The sequence below is a fragment of the Cynara cardunculus genome (genome assembly GCF_001531365.2).
Source record: "Cynara cardunculus var. scolymus isolate 2C chromosome LG 4, CcrdV1, whole genome shotgun sequence".
Lineage (NCBI taxonomy): Eukaryota > Viridiplantae > Streptophyta > Magnoliopsida > Asterales > Asteraceae > Cynara > Cynara cardunculus.
Window position 1 is genome coordinate 9175423 of NC_037531.1, and position 13377 is coordinate 9188799.

The following is a 13377-nucleotide window of genomic DNA, read 5'->3' on the forward strand; positions in this document are numbered from 1 at the left end:
GAGAAAAGAGAGAGACCGAGAGAAGAAAAGCGAGAGAGAAAAGAGAGAGACCGAGAGAAGAAGTCTGAACTAAGTTTAGATTTAGATTTAGACCTAATTTACTAAGCAGCCCAAAAAACTAAGGCCCATGGAATAAAAAAAAATCCCAAATTTTAACCCTTGTAAAAATCGGAATATCGGACCGATTTTTCACTAAAATATCGCTCAAAATATCGCCAAATATCGCCAAATATCGCCGATAATATCGTTGGCGATATTTTGGCCGATTTTTCATGACCAATTTTTTTTTTCGAGCGATATCTGATATATCGGCGATATATCGCGATTTTGACAGCACAGTCTTGAATGCCTCACAATCTCATCCAAAATCACGACAAAAAGAGGGATGAGCTTGGTGCCGATCTTATTGCAAATGGAGAAAAATACTCCGTCTCACCTACGGTCCTGTCACAAGTCATCGTCCTAACTCATAACCTAAATTGCCCCAACATACATCCACAGAACCCCTCTAACCTCCAAGCTCCTTTAAATCCTACAACGTGGAACAAAAAACTGCATTTTAGCACTACCTGGCTCAACCCAACCTACTAACATGCCAAATATGAGATAATGTATTTTTGTTCTGTCTTGTTCTCTCCAAACGCACCCAAACAAGCACATCTTTTCTTGATTTGTAGATGAGCCGTCTATAATTGCAAATAAGAATAGATAACACTACTACCCTCAGTCCACACTTGGCTTTTGAGTGTCAGGTGACTACTTTTATCTTCAAAATCCATCAGAATTATTTATTTGACACAAAATATATTTATAATTGTACTTGAAAAAGTAAATGATACAAGGAGAAATACCTCCCAAGGATAAAAAAGCACAATACATAAAGTGATCATCAAACTTTGATGGTTTATTCACTTGTATATAAAAAATTACTAGGCACATACCTAAAGTCTCACAGACATGTCCCAGCTAATGTGAGATCTAAAAAATCTAAGCATTCGATAGTTAATGTTTTGGTTAGACATGTGATGGCTTTCAATTTAATGGGTAATTCACTTCCTCAATCTTAGCTTTAAGTTAATTCGGATGAGAATTGGATGGAAAAGAAATGATGTATTTGATAGTCACTTTATCTACTATATAGAAGAGTTACCCACAACTAGGCTTCATATTCTTTGATTGAAGATATTGGAGAAAGAAAATAAATCTATGAGAGAGAAAGAGTGAGGATCAATTATTGTTAAGAATACGAAAGGGTTTGATAAGTTGGGGGTTCTTCACGGAAACAACCTCTACCCCAATAGGTAGAAGTATAGTTTGCAGACGTCATCCCTCCTGGACCCTACCTCGAGGTGGGATATACCGATTACGTTTGGTTAGAACAAGAAGAGCAGGGTTGCTCTGAGATTTTTCAGTGCTACGATAGATGTTAAGTTGCCCCAACGTTATCCGACTTTGTGTATACATGCATGAATCAGGAGAGTAAATTGAACTTCAATTATTGGAACACAAAAAAAATAGAACTCCTAGCTCAAAAAATTGATATTATTGTTATATGCTTGAATATTTTTTTCATAACATAAAAATAAGATCATTTTTGTTTCTTATCATCACATCTTCAAGTATTTTTTTGGCCCTCCAATTTTAGAATAGATCGCATCATGCTCCTCATTTGAGGAGGAAAGCCTGCTTGCTTCAACACAAATACGTTTCAGCTCTTCGTTTTTGCCTTTTAGTTGCATGAGCTCATCATACCCAAGGCTGCGCACATATTCCTTATGTGTTTTCCCTCCATACGGCCTTTTTAGAATTTCATCAAGCATTTGTCCTTCCTTCTTCACATCCGCCAAGCGCTCAATCACTTTATTAAGTTCGTTGTTGAGCTCCGGATTTGTAGACTCACGATAAAAATTGATAGACCTTGTATCGGTATCATCTTGTTGTTGGTCAACTTGATCCGAGTTAAGAAACCGGTTTACAACGGATTGAATGTTGGGGCTGCCAAAAGAGATAGGCTTTCCAGTGATGGAGAACAGAAGGATTGCAATCTTCACACCACATAGCGTGGCTAGCTCATTCGCTTTCTTGAATAAGTCGTTGCGGCGCTTGGACAAGCTTACCGCTCTTTCCCTTTCATTTTCAATTAGTTTCAACTCCGTGTTCCTATTAACCTCTCTTGGTAATCTTGACATTCCTTTAAATCTAGAAACTATGAAAAATATGAGAATGGTTGTGAAGAGTTCAATACATGTATGGTTTTTATAGAATACCGCTTCAAGACTCCAGAGTCGATTCTCATATGGTGGTTGACCTTTGTCTAACATATTTAGATATTCTATACCTGTATTAATGGATTAATATTTAATAGTTTTGACCAATATTACTTTGTAGACATTCACAATTAATAAATATTCGTACATTAATTTTTATACCATCTATATAAGCACTCATTCATAGTTTTCATATTACATTTATTAATCACACATAATTTTCATTTATATGTATGTATATTTATCATTTTATACATATATAGTATTTTTCTAGTATATAAATGTATTTATAATATATAGTATCTTTTATAATATTAATTTATTTATATATTATTGATATAACATATATAGTATATCAATAATATACTTGTAATATATAATATCTTTTATAATAAATGTATATATATATATATATATATATATATCATATTTATATTTATATATGGAATATTTTGCCGTATTAGTAGGCTCAATGCTTATCTTATATTTGAACATACATTATTTTTATTTTTATGGTTTATGTATAAGCATTCATTCATTTTCTTTTCCATACTATAATTATATATTATACATAATTTTCTTATTATTTTTAAACGTTTATATATAGGGGTTGGTTCAAATAAGAAGGTTAAATATCGTGAGAAAGTAAGAACAAAAATTGTAAGAAGGGAAGGTTCGGGGAAGGTTCATACGCGAATCACTGAAAAAATCTGGAAAAACTCTATTTGAGGATGCATTTGTGAATTGATGTTACATAATATATTTATATGGGTTCACATATGCATCTTCATATGGAGGTTTTCCCGATTTTTTCAGTGTTACACATAGAGATGGCCAAATCGGCCCGGCCCGGCTCGAGACCGCCGGAGGACCGGGACCGGGACCGGGACCGACAAAGGACCGGCCCGGGACCGGGACCGGTAAGGACCGGTTATGGGACCGAAAACCGGGACCGGTTGAGGTTTTTGGTAGTTTCGTGGGACCGGGACCGGTTATGGGACCAACTATAAACCGGCCTGGCTGGCCCGAAAATTCAAATAATTTTATAAATAAATGTATTTTTAAATAATTTTATAATGTATTTTTATAAGAAAACGTAATATTAATTATATTAAAACGCATTTTTAAAGTGTATTTGAGTGACCCAATTGTAAATTTTATAATGTATTAAAAATATATATCATTAAAAAAATATAAAAAAATCTTATTTTTTTAATGCAAGGACCGGTTGGGACCGGTACCGGGACCGGTGGCCCATAACCGGTTATAAAGTACCTATATCGGTCCTATCATTTTCGACCGGGATCGGGATCGGGACCGAGACCGGGACTGGTTTTTGGCCATCTCTAATGTGGACCGATTGGGTCCGGTTACAAGTTTTTTTATAACAAGGTTTTATCTGGTCCACACTCCACAATAAAGATGGCGAAAAATGGGTTCCGGATCGGATCCAAATCGATTTCAGTCCCAAACACTATTTTCATAATTAGCCCCGGCATAACCGGTCCTGGTTCCGACCAAAAAAAGGCCCGATTAAGATACTTTGTAACCGGTGGATCCAAATCGGTCCAATTTTTTTAAAGAAAAAATCGATTTTTACATATAATTTTGCTTGGTTCAATAAAATACAAATTTAAAAGTACGTTTTGTTATAATCTGTTAAAACATAAATCGAATATGAGTCGTCGTGAGAATTGTGGACGTTTTTTTATAATTGTGAGTTGTTATCTTCTCTCATGTACCATATGAATTATATATTGTATATAGAGGGTCAATGGAACAAAAAAAGTTCAAAAACTGAAAACAAAAACAGTCATATGACCGTTCCAACGGTTATAAGAAAGTAACATTTTTTGAGAAAATCGGGACCGGGCCTGATCCGTTGGATGGAAAGTATAACCAGTCCTTAATCGGCGGTCCCAAATCAGTCCAGGTCCTTTGTCGAGCCGGGCCTCTTTGGCCATCTCTAGTCCACACAGACAGGACCGTCCCATTAACTCTTTTGATTATTCCCTTCGCATGAATTCTCTTTTTATATTAGAATATATAGTAGTTGTTATTAACTAAGGAAAATCATACCTCTTGAAAAAAAAAAAAAAACTCAATTGTATGAGATGATTAGAATTATATCTATATTAGAAATTCAAAATTACCCTTGTTTTTTCATACATTATTGATTATTTTCCTGATATGTCGCACATAAATTTTAAGTACTCTCATATTTCTAAAAATAAAAATAAGATCTCAAGTTATAATCAAAATGGACTTTTGATTTTAAGATTAGTGGTTCTATAAAGTTTGTTTTAACCAAAAGTTTATAATTTTGATGTCTGTTATTCAATTATTGTTGGGTAAGTGAATGGTTTGGAATTTGACTTCAACCATCAACCACTTGTTTATGGTACAAGTATTTTAGCTTATACAACATTTTTGCACAATTTTTAGTAATTAAAACCTACTATATATATATATATATATAATAAAATTATTAAAAAGAAATTCAAATATAACTTGTTACTTTCCAATTTTTTATATTAATTTTAATTTAAACTTATCTATACTATATTATAAAGTATTTGACAAAAACTCTTAAAAAACTATATTTTATGCATAAAGTACTGTTTATTAATGCATATTACTTAAAACTCAAGATTGCTAGTAGATTGTGCATAAGTACAACTTATTAAAGCTCCATATCTGAATTTGTGTAACTAACTGCAGATAAACATAATCAAATACAAGATAAACATCTCATTTTAAATATAAAAAATCTAAAATATAACTAGAATAATCATTGGGTTCTAACAAAATACTTAACTATTATCTTTATACCAAAAATAAATTATTTCGTTATTAAACTTAAATTAAATTATAATAAAGAAAATAAATTAAAGAAATTACATAAAAAATAAGAACTTTTAAATAATTGATTTGATATTAACATTGATATATATTTTTTCAAAATTGTATGATATCTTAAATAGAAGGGCCGATGGTTTGCAACTTTTAATAATTTTGGTTTGTCTAACTGGTTCATCAACTAGGGTAATTTTATCTTTTTGTCATTTTTCTTTGTTTCAACATTCTTTTAAATTATTTGCCTTACTTTTTTTTGAATGTTCATCTTCTCAAACCCAACAATCAAGAATATTTAATATGCAAATTCAAACAATAACAAATTTAAAATAAAAAATTCACCATAGATTAAAAACATATGAACATAAACCATAACGTGGTTATTGGCCAAGCCCATAAAATCCTAAGGCCCAATTCCAAATATTAAAGGGGTCACGTGGAAACCACGTGGACTATGCATCTCCCAAAACGCCAAAAATTCCGCCATTTCATCCTCGCCATTTTTTCCGTCACAACGTCAGTTATTGGCCACGTCGAACATTCGCCGTTCAACGAATTTGCAGGAATAGATTCGCTAATCAATCAAATTGGAAACACCTATGACTCGATTTTTCAATACTACTGTTGTAAGCTTCTAGGGTTCTTGTTTAATTTATTGATTTTTACTTCGAGTAATTGAAACTTTGTTTTTTTGTTTAATCCCCAAAAAAGAAAAAGGTCGGAGGTTTCAGAGGTTATGCTGTTAGTACGGAGATTGGGAGTGGATCTAATGCTCAAACCCTAAAAATTCAAGGGGTTAAAGATATTATAGCTGTTGCATCTGGCAAAGGTGGTGTGGGCAAGTCGACTACTGCGGGTAATTTTTCAAATTATGCCAAATTTGTTTTTTAATTTTGGTAGATAATTGATTTGGGTTTTTGATGTGTAGGTTATATGAACATTATAATCAATTGATTTGTTCATTTGCTTTCCAGATAAATATATAATTTCATGGTCAAATCTTGTGTTTTTTCAAACTGAAAAATTGATATTTAAAACTACATTTTGTCATGAATTTTGATGGGGTTGCCATATTTTAACAATATATATACCTCTTCTTTTTGGAACCTGGGAAGTGTGTTCTGCGGCCAAATCCTATATTGGGTGCTGCTATTTTATAATTGATACTACTACATCTTGAATATGAACTTGAAATTTAACTTTATTTACAACTTAGCTTATAATTACATCAAAGTTCAAACACTAGCAGAAACATAAGTCAATAGCTTATAAATTTATAATACAACAAAATTTGCTATTGATTAGAACAATACTACTTCATGCAACTCCTCTTTACTCCTTCTCTGAGATACATAAGCTAAAAGCTTAGTGAGTAGTTATGGTTTCATGAATAAGCACTTTTCATGATACTTGTAAACTCTTTTTATCATGCATAAATATTCTTTTTTGAGATCTCACTTGCAACATGTAAGTATGCCATACTTGCCTTGAGGTTTGCTAACTGGGGGTCCATAAAGGCTGCCACATAAGGTCCGTTTGCAAGACGTCTCTTCTTGTATTATCTCGTACACCGGATATTATATGGTCATACATAACATGCAAAAACTTTCATGCCTTACGTGTAAAACACATACTTATATCATAACATTCCATCATGCATATCTTGAATATATAAATGTATCATCATTTCATGTAAAGCAAACATGCCAAAACATCTTATCAAGTCTTTTCATAATGCATAAAATACTCTTATATAGCATGTATGTATCTCATAAATCTCATAACATACTCACCTTTATTACGCCTAGCTTTTTCTTTGATTTCTTATTCAAAGCTTGATTATGTATCTGAGAGTGATTTCTTAGGGGTTGTTTGGAATTGCTTATTTAAAACAACTTATGTTTTTTTTTGGTAAAAGTGCTTATCAACTTATGTGGTGTCAAACTGGAGTTCTATAAAAGTGTTTGGATTAGCTTTTGACGGTACAAAAACGTAATAAGCTGATAAGTATTTCTTTTCTTTTTTCCATTCAAACACTGATACCACATCGGAATAAGTTAATAAGTTAGAAGGGAGTAACTTATCAAAAACTTCTTATTACCGCTACCAAACCGGTATAAGGAATTTTTTATTCCATCCAAACACTAAAAACTTCTTATTAATGGTACCACACTGAAATAAGTTAATAAGCACTTTAAAAAGGAATCCCAAACACCCCCTTATTTTGGAATGGAACTAATGGTAACATTTCAACCCACTATTTATTGGTGAATACATTGCATTAACTACTTGTTCTTCTTGCTCTCAAAATTGTACTCTTATGAGAGTTTACCACCTCATGGTTAAGATAAAAGAATCTTGACACATCATGCTTCTAGCTTTTGTTTGTGATGCTTCTAGCTCTTGCTTGTCATCATGAATTTTGCCAACACATGCTTCTAGCCTTAACAACTCATAAGTAGTTTGCTTTGTCATGCTTACTAGATTTGCTTTGTTATCCATAATTTTGCCAACACATGCTTCTAGCCTTGACAACTCATAAGTAGCTTGCTTTGTCATCAATAATTTTGCCAACACATGCTTCTAGCCTTGATAACTCATAAGTAGCTTGCTTTGTCATGCTTAGCCTTGTAAGCTACTTGTCATTGAAAATATGATGATTTTAAAGATGCTACAACTGCTGGAACCTTTTTAGTGCACTTAATTTGATCATAATACTTATATTTAAGACTTGAAACATTGAAATATAACAAATATAGAAACTAGGCCGTTACATACATCCATGTGTTTTAAGGGGGTATTTGTTCTTTTCCAAATGATTATTGCGATAGTTTGGTAATTTTATGTTTACCTTTGAAAATGAGATTTTCTTGGGGTAACTTCATACATGGTTCGCCGATTTGGATTATTTTGACCCTAAAAAATCATAATGAGAATCAGTTTCGCCAAATACATGTTATTGTGGCTTCAAATCTCCAAGATCAATTTCATAACACATCCAAACAATCCCTTGTTCTTATCTATAAATTTAACTGAAATCTAAAAAATGGGGTGGCCTATGATTTGGATAATCTCTCATCATCTAAAAGCCAAACGAAACCAAACGGATGCGGTAATTGACTCATAGAGGTAGGGTCCCCGGGTAGAATGTATGCAGACCTTGCCTCTATCCCCTAGGGGTAGAGCTCTATTTCTAATTTCTCATTGTCTATATTATTATCTTATAAACTATTTAGGTAAAACTCTTAAATTTGAAGTGTATAACGTCTATAAAGCATTAACTACAAATATCAACGCATTCAGAGTTATGGTTTGCTGTGAATTTTTGGCTAAAATCATCTCCTACATAGTAGAGCAACAAAAGATTGGATGGCTCTATGCCTAGAAAAGGAGTCACACGCAAAGCATCACAATGAAATGCACTTTAAGTATTTGATTTTGTTTATTTCTTGATCTCTTGTTATAGAGTTTACGAGTCAAATCTTTGGAAGTGTGGGTTTAATTGGGGGGTGGCCCGTGTTTCCAAAAAAATCATAACAATTTACAATATTTAGTTGTTTATGTTCAAACAGGAACTTCGAGGAGTTGCATTAATTTTCAATTTCTATTTTATAGTAAAATTTTATATCCCACTGCATCGCACGAGTACATTACTAGTGTAGTTATTAAGAGAATCATTTGTTGGATATGAAGTCTGATTGTTCACTTTCGTATTTGCAGTTAACTTGGCTGTTTCACTAGCCAATAAGTGTCAACTTAATGTCGGATTGCTAGATGCGGATGTATATGGACCATCAATCCCTATGATGATGAAGCTACATGGGAAGCCTGAAGTAAGTAAAGGTGATATTTAATGTTCTTAAAGTGTATGTTATGTTGTTCAATGCCATTATCTAGAGGAACACATATATGTTTTAAGGGCTACGATTGATTTTCTTCATCAAATTTCATTTTTCATTATTGCTAGCTAAGCTCTTACTCTGTCCGTAATATGACAATTGCAACGTTTAACCTCATGCTTAGGGGCCGTTTACCAAATACTTACCGGGTAAGCGCTTATCGGCAAGAATCACCATCCTTGCTTACCTTGTCGGGTAACATTCTCAGTCATCAAAATTGATTGTTTGTAAGCGTCTCGTATCCGGTAGGCGCTAATCCGGTAAGAGTCTTCTCCCTCACTTACCGGGTAAGAACCTTGGATCTTGTCATGCCTCTTACCGGGTAAGATTCTCGGTCCTTACCATGCTTACGCGGTAGCAAGGTAAGTGACCCTGTAAGCGCTTGTTAACGACCTTGTAGTTTTGCAACCGCTGGTCAAAGGATATTTATGATGTAAATATCTTTCGATAATGAAAGATAAAAGATCTTGTAGACCATGAAAATGGTTCAAATTAGGATTGAGAACGCGAAAAGAGGTAATTCTATCTTGGAAACTTGACAAAAAAATGAAAATCTTTTGGTTTTCATGTCACTTTTTTTTTGGGGGGGGGAGGAATTGGATGAAGTAGATTGACTGTAACCAATTACGTTCCTTAAATCTTTGCGAGCCAGGGGTCTTCACGGAAACAACATGCGTACCCTTTATGTAGAGGAAATGTCTGCTTACATCCTACCCCGATGCGGTACCTCTGTGTGTGATATATTGGGTTCGTTTGGTTTGTTTTTTATTCTATAATAAACCAAACCAAATGATCCCAGTATATCCCACCTAAGCACAGGGTTTGGGGAAGGTGAGTTGTATGCTGATCTATCCTCTACCCATAGGATAGAAGGGTTGTTGTTTTCCTTAAGAACCTCGACCTGTGCAAATGTGTGAGCAAACTTTGTGCCAAAAATCTTTGAAGGACCAAGATTTTTGAAACGGGGGTTGGGGGATATGGAACTGCATATATTTAGTGTATGTTAGCACAATCCCTTTATAGGTTATACTTTTCTGATGCCAACTGCACTTGACTAATGTGTTTGGATTTTTTTAATCACTTTCAGGCAATAAAATGATTCCAATTGAAAACCATGGAGTCAAGTGCATATCAATGGGATCTCTTGTTGAGAAAGATGCTCCAATCGTATGGAGGGGTCCTATGGTACATGAATACTTTCCAATTCTATCCTTAATTTGAAATGGAGAAATTTATGATTACCTCTATTATTAAGGTTACAATTGTCGTTCAGTTAACTAAAAGTGTATTAGGCATTTCTAAGTCTTTGTGCCTTTTCATTGTAGACATTTATTTTAGGACGGAGGGAATATATCTTTAAAGATTTTTATATAAGTACCGTTTATAGGTAATGAAAGCTCTTGAACAAATGACAAGAGGAGTTGAGTGGGGCCAGCTAGATATTCTTGTCGTTGATATGCCACCTGGCACTGGAGATGCTCAAATCTCTATGTCACAGAGGCTGCAATTATCAGGTATATGAAGTAGAGGTTCAATTGTAACCTTTATATATGTTTGCTTTAGAGACGTGTGAAATTCGATGTTCTTAACTTCTTATATACAAAATATGCTTCCATTGTGTGTGTATATATATATATATATATATATATGTATTTGGAAGTTTAAACTGTTATTTTCTCCGTCCCAAAGTAAATGTCCACATGAAAAAGGCGCACAGTTTTTTAGAAATGTGAAATCATTATACTTTTTACTTAATTAGATGACAAATTTACCCTTAATAATGAAGGGAGTAATGAATTTCTTCATCTCATAACTAAGGGTAGAATTGGAAAGTATGCACTTTTGAAAGTAGATGCTTATTTTGGGATGCATGGAGTATATTTTTAACACGATACCCATTCGTTTTTGGGTGGCAGGAGCATTGATTGTATCAACTCCTCAAGATGTTGCATTAATGGATGCTCGAAGAGGAGTCAAAATGTTCTCCAAAGTCTCGGTTCCTGTATGATAATTTCCTAACTTTTTTATGTATTATAATATTTATATACAACAAATACTCACGCACCATCCTCGCCTTTGGTGAGGTTTGAACCCTTCACCTCTTGAGAGGCTGGGCTCTACCGGTAACCCGGGTACCACCGGACCAATGACCATTTGGTCAGTTTCTAGTTTTATGCGCTTTGAGATGCATTGGCACATACGTGACCTCTACCTCAGAGTAGAGAGAATGTTTCCGTGAAGAGTCCCGGGTTGTGCAAAGTGTGCATAAAAATGATAAAGCAATTGAGGGTCTTCACGGAAACAATTGCTCTACTTCTTAGAACAACAAAGGTCAGATTTGTATACATCTCGCCACCCTCAGACCCCATCCCTGGGTGGGATATATACCGGGGGTTTTTTGGTGTGGTTTATTTTACCATATTTCCAAACATAAAACTTTATGTTTTAGTATCCATTAACATTTGTGATTAATATGTAGATATTGGGGATCATAGAGAACATGAGCTACTTCAAATGTCCACACTGTAGCAAACCTTCTTACATTTTTGGGAAAGGCGGAGCACGCAAAACGGCCGAAGAGATGGGACTGGGATTTGTTGGTGAAGTACGTTTATACCCTTTGACCTCCATTGACTCACCGAGTTTTTTCTGGCAAATTTTCACTAATTCTGTCATGATGCATTACGGTTTTAGATACCATTGGAAGAGGAGATCAGAATTGGCTCCGACGAAGGTATCCCGGTCGTTATATCTCATCCGAATTCGGCTGTTTCAGAAGCATTTGGTGATGTAGCTCACAAGATTATCAGTAGACTCCATGAATTAGCCGGTGATCAACATTTTAGACCAGAAATAACCCTATAAAATCACCATTATAGTGACGATCAAAATCTCTGTGGAGTTCCTTTATTTGTTACATGATTTTGGTTTTGTTCAGTGAGAATGTAAACAATTAGTGTTATAGCTGTAGGGTTGGGGTGGGAAAAAGAGTTAAGCTAAGAAGCGTAAACAGGGATCTTCACTCTTGGATGCACATTAGGATGAGATGCACCGGATCAATCCCTATATCAAGCGCGATTCGTGTGTGGGCTTGAGATTAAAGGTGATCAAAGGTCTAGATCTCTTCTTATGCTTCTCACATTAACTCTGTTTCTCACACGATCCTTTCATAGTTGTAATAAAATATCTAAAAACAATTAGTGTTATAGCAGTAGGGTTGGGGTGAGAAGGAGAGTTTAAGGTGAGAAGCATAAAAAGGGATTTCCACCCTTGGATGCATATTAGGACGAGATGCATCAGATCAATCCTCATATCAAGCGCGATATGGGTGGGTTTGAGATTAAAGATGATCAAGGGTCCAAATCTCTTCTTATGTTTCTTACCTTAACTCTGCTTCTCACACGATCTTTCACCGTAGTTGTAATAAAATATCTAAAATCAAATTAGTGTTGTTTGGATGATGATGGTTTAGAAGATGAGGAATGATGTATGATGGAAAGATGAACATATGAAAATTTGGTTTAAATCTTGTATAAATAAATTATTATGATAATGTATTTATCATAGCAGTTTCAAAGTCGAGAGTAGTCAAAGACGTTTTTACCCTCCATCTAGTATAAATAGAGACCAATTGGTTGGTAATGTGTGTTGAACGGTTTCTTTTGGTGCTTAAAGAAAATCGTATGGGTTGTTTTATCCTTGGGACGACTTGGTTGATAGTCTGGCTAACACTCTCAGGGCAGAGCCGTGATACATCTTAAAGAAAGCAACTCAGTCCGTGACTCATCGTGAAAATATCTTTGTTAAACTTGTCTTGTTTTTACTTACTGTTCTAACAATTTTAGGACTTATTATAGCCTAAGACAATATATATACTATATTATAAAGCATTTGACAAAAACTCTTAAAAATGATTTTTTTCATACACGAACTATTGTTTATTGATGCATATTACTTAAAATTTAAGATTACAAGTAAATTGTGCATAAGTACAAATTATTAAAGCTCCATACTTGAATTCATCTAACTAACTGCAGATAAACATAATCAAATATTGGATAAACATCTTATTTTAAATATAAAAAATCTAAGATATAATTAGGATAATCATTGATAACTAACATAATACTTAGTTATTATATTTATAAAAAATTATATTATTAAACCTAAATTAAATTTCTTTGTTCTTAAACCTTAATTATCTATATCTATAATATATTACTAGAAGCGTACTCGCGCAATGCAGCGAGATATATCGTGTTTTTAATATTTCATTTTATTATTTATCTCAGTCGATGTTATAATATGGCTTTATGTGATTTTGAGAAAGCGGTGATGTTTTTATTTTTGAATAA

The 13377-nt window shown here is 33.8% G+C and overlaps 2 protein-coding genes across 2 annotated transcripts; one reads left to right on the forward strand and one right to left on the reverse strand.

Annotated features, from left to right (window-relative positions):
• Positions 1-1607: 1607 nt before the first annotated feature.
• LOC112510839 (agamous-like MADS-box protein AGL62) lies at positions 1608-2189 on the reverse strand. Its single transcript, XM_025116188.1, has one exon. The coding sequence runs from the start codon at positions 2187-2189 to the stop codon at positions 1608-1610; it is 582 nt and encodes a 193-aa protein (XP_024971956.1).
• A 3301-nt stretch (positions 2190-5490) lies between these two features.
• LOC112511655 (iron-sulfur protein NUBPL) lies at positions 5491-11984 on the forward strand. Its single transcript, XM_025117361.1, has 8 exons — positions 5491-5749; positions 5835-5979; positions 8844-8966; positions 10110-10207; positions 10410-10536; positions 10939-11024; positions 11502-11627; positions 11717-11984. The coding sequence occupies exons 1-8, from the start codon at positions 5723-5725 to the stop codon at positions 11885-11887; spliced, it is 903 nt and encodes a 300-aa protein (XP_024973129.1). The 5' UTR covers positions 5491-5722; the 3' UTR covers positions 11888-11984.
• The last annotated feature ends 1393 nt before the right edge of the window (positions 11985-13377 follow it).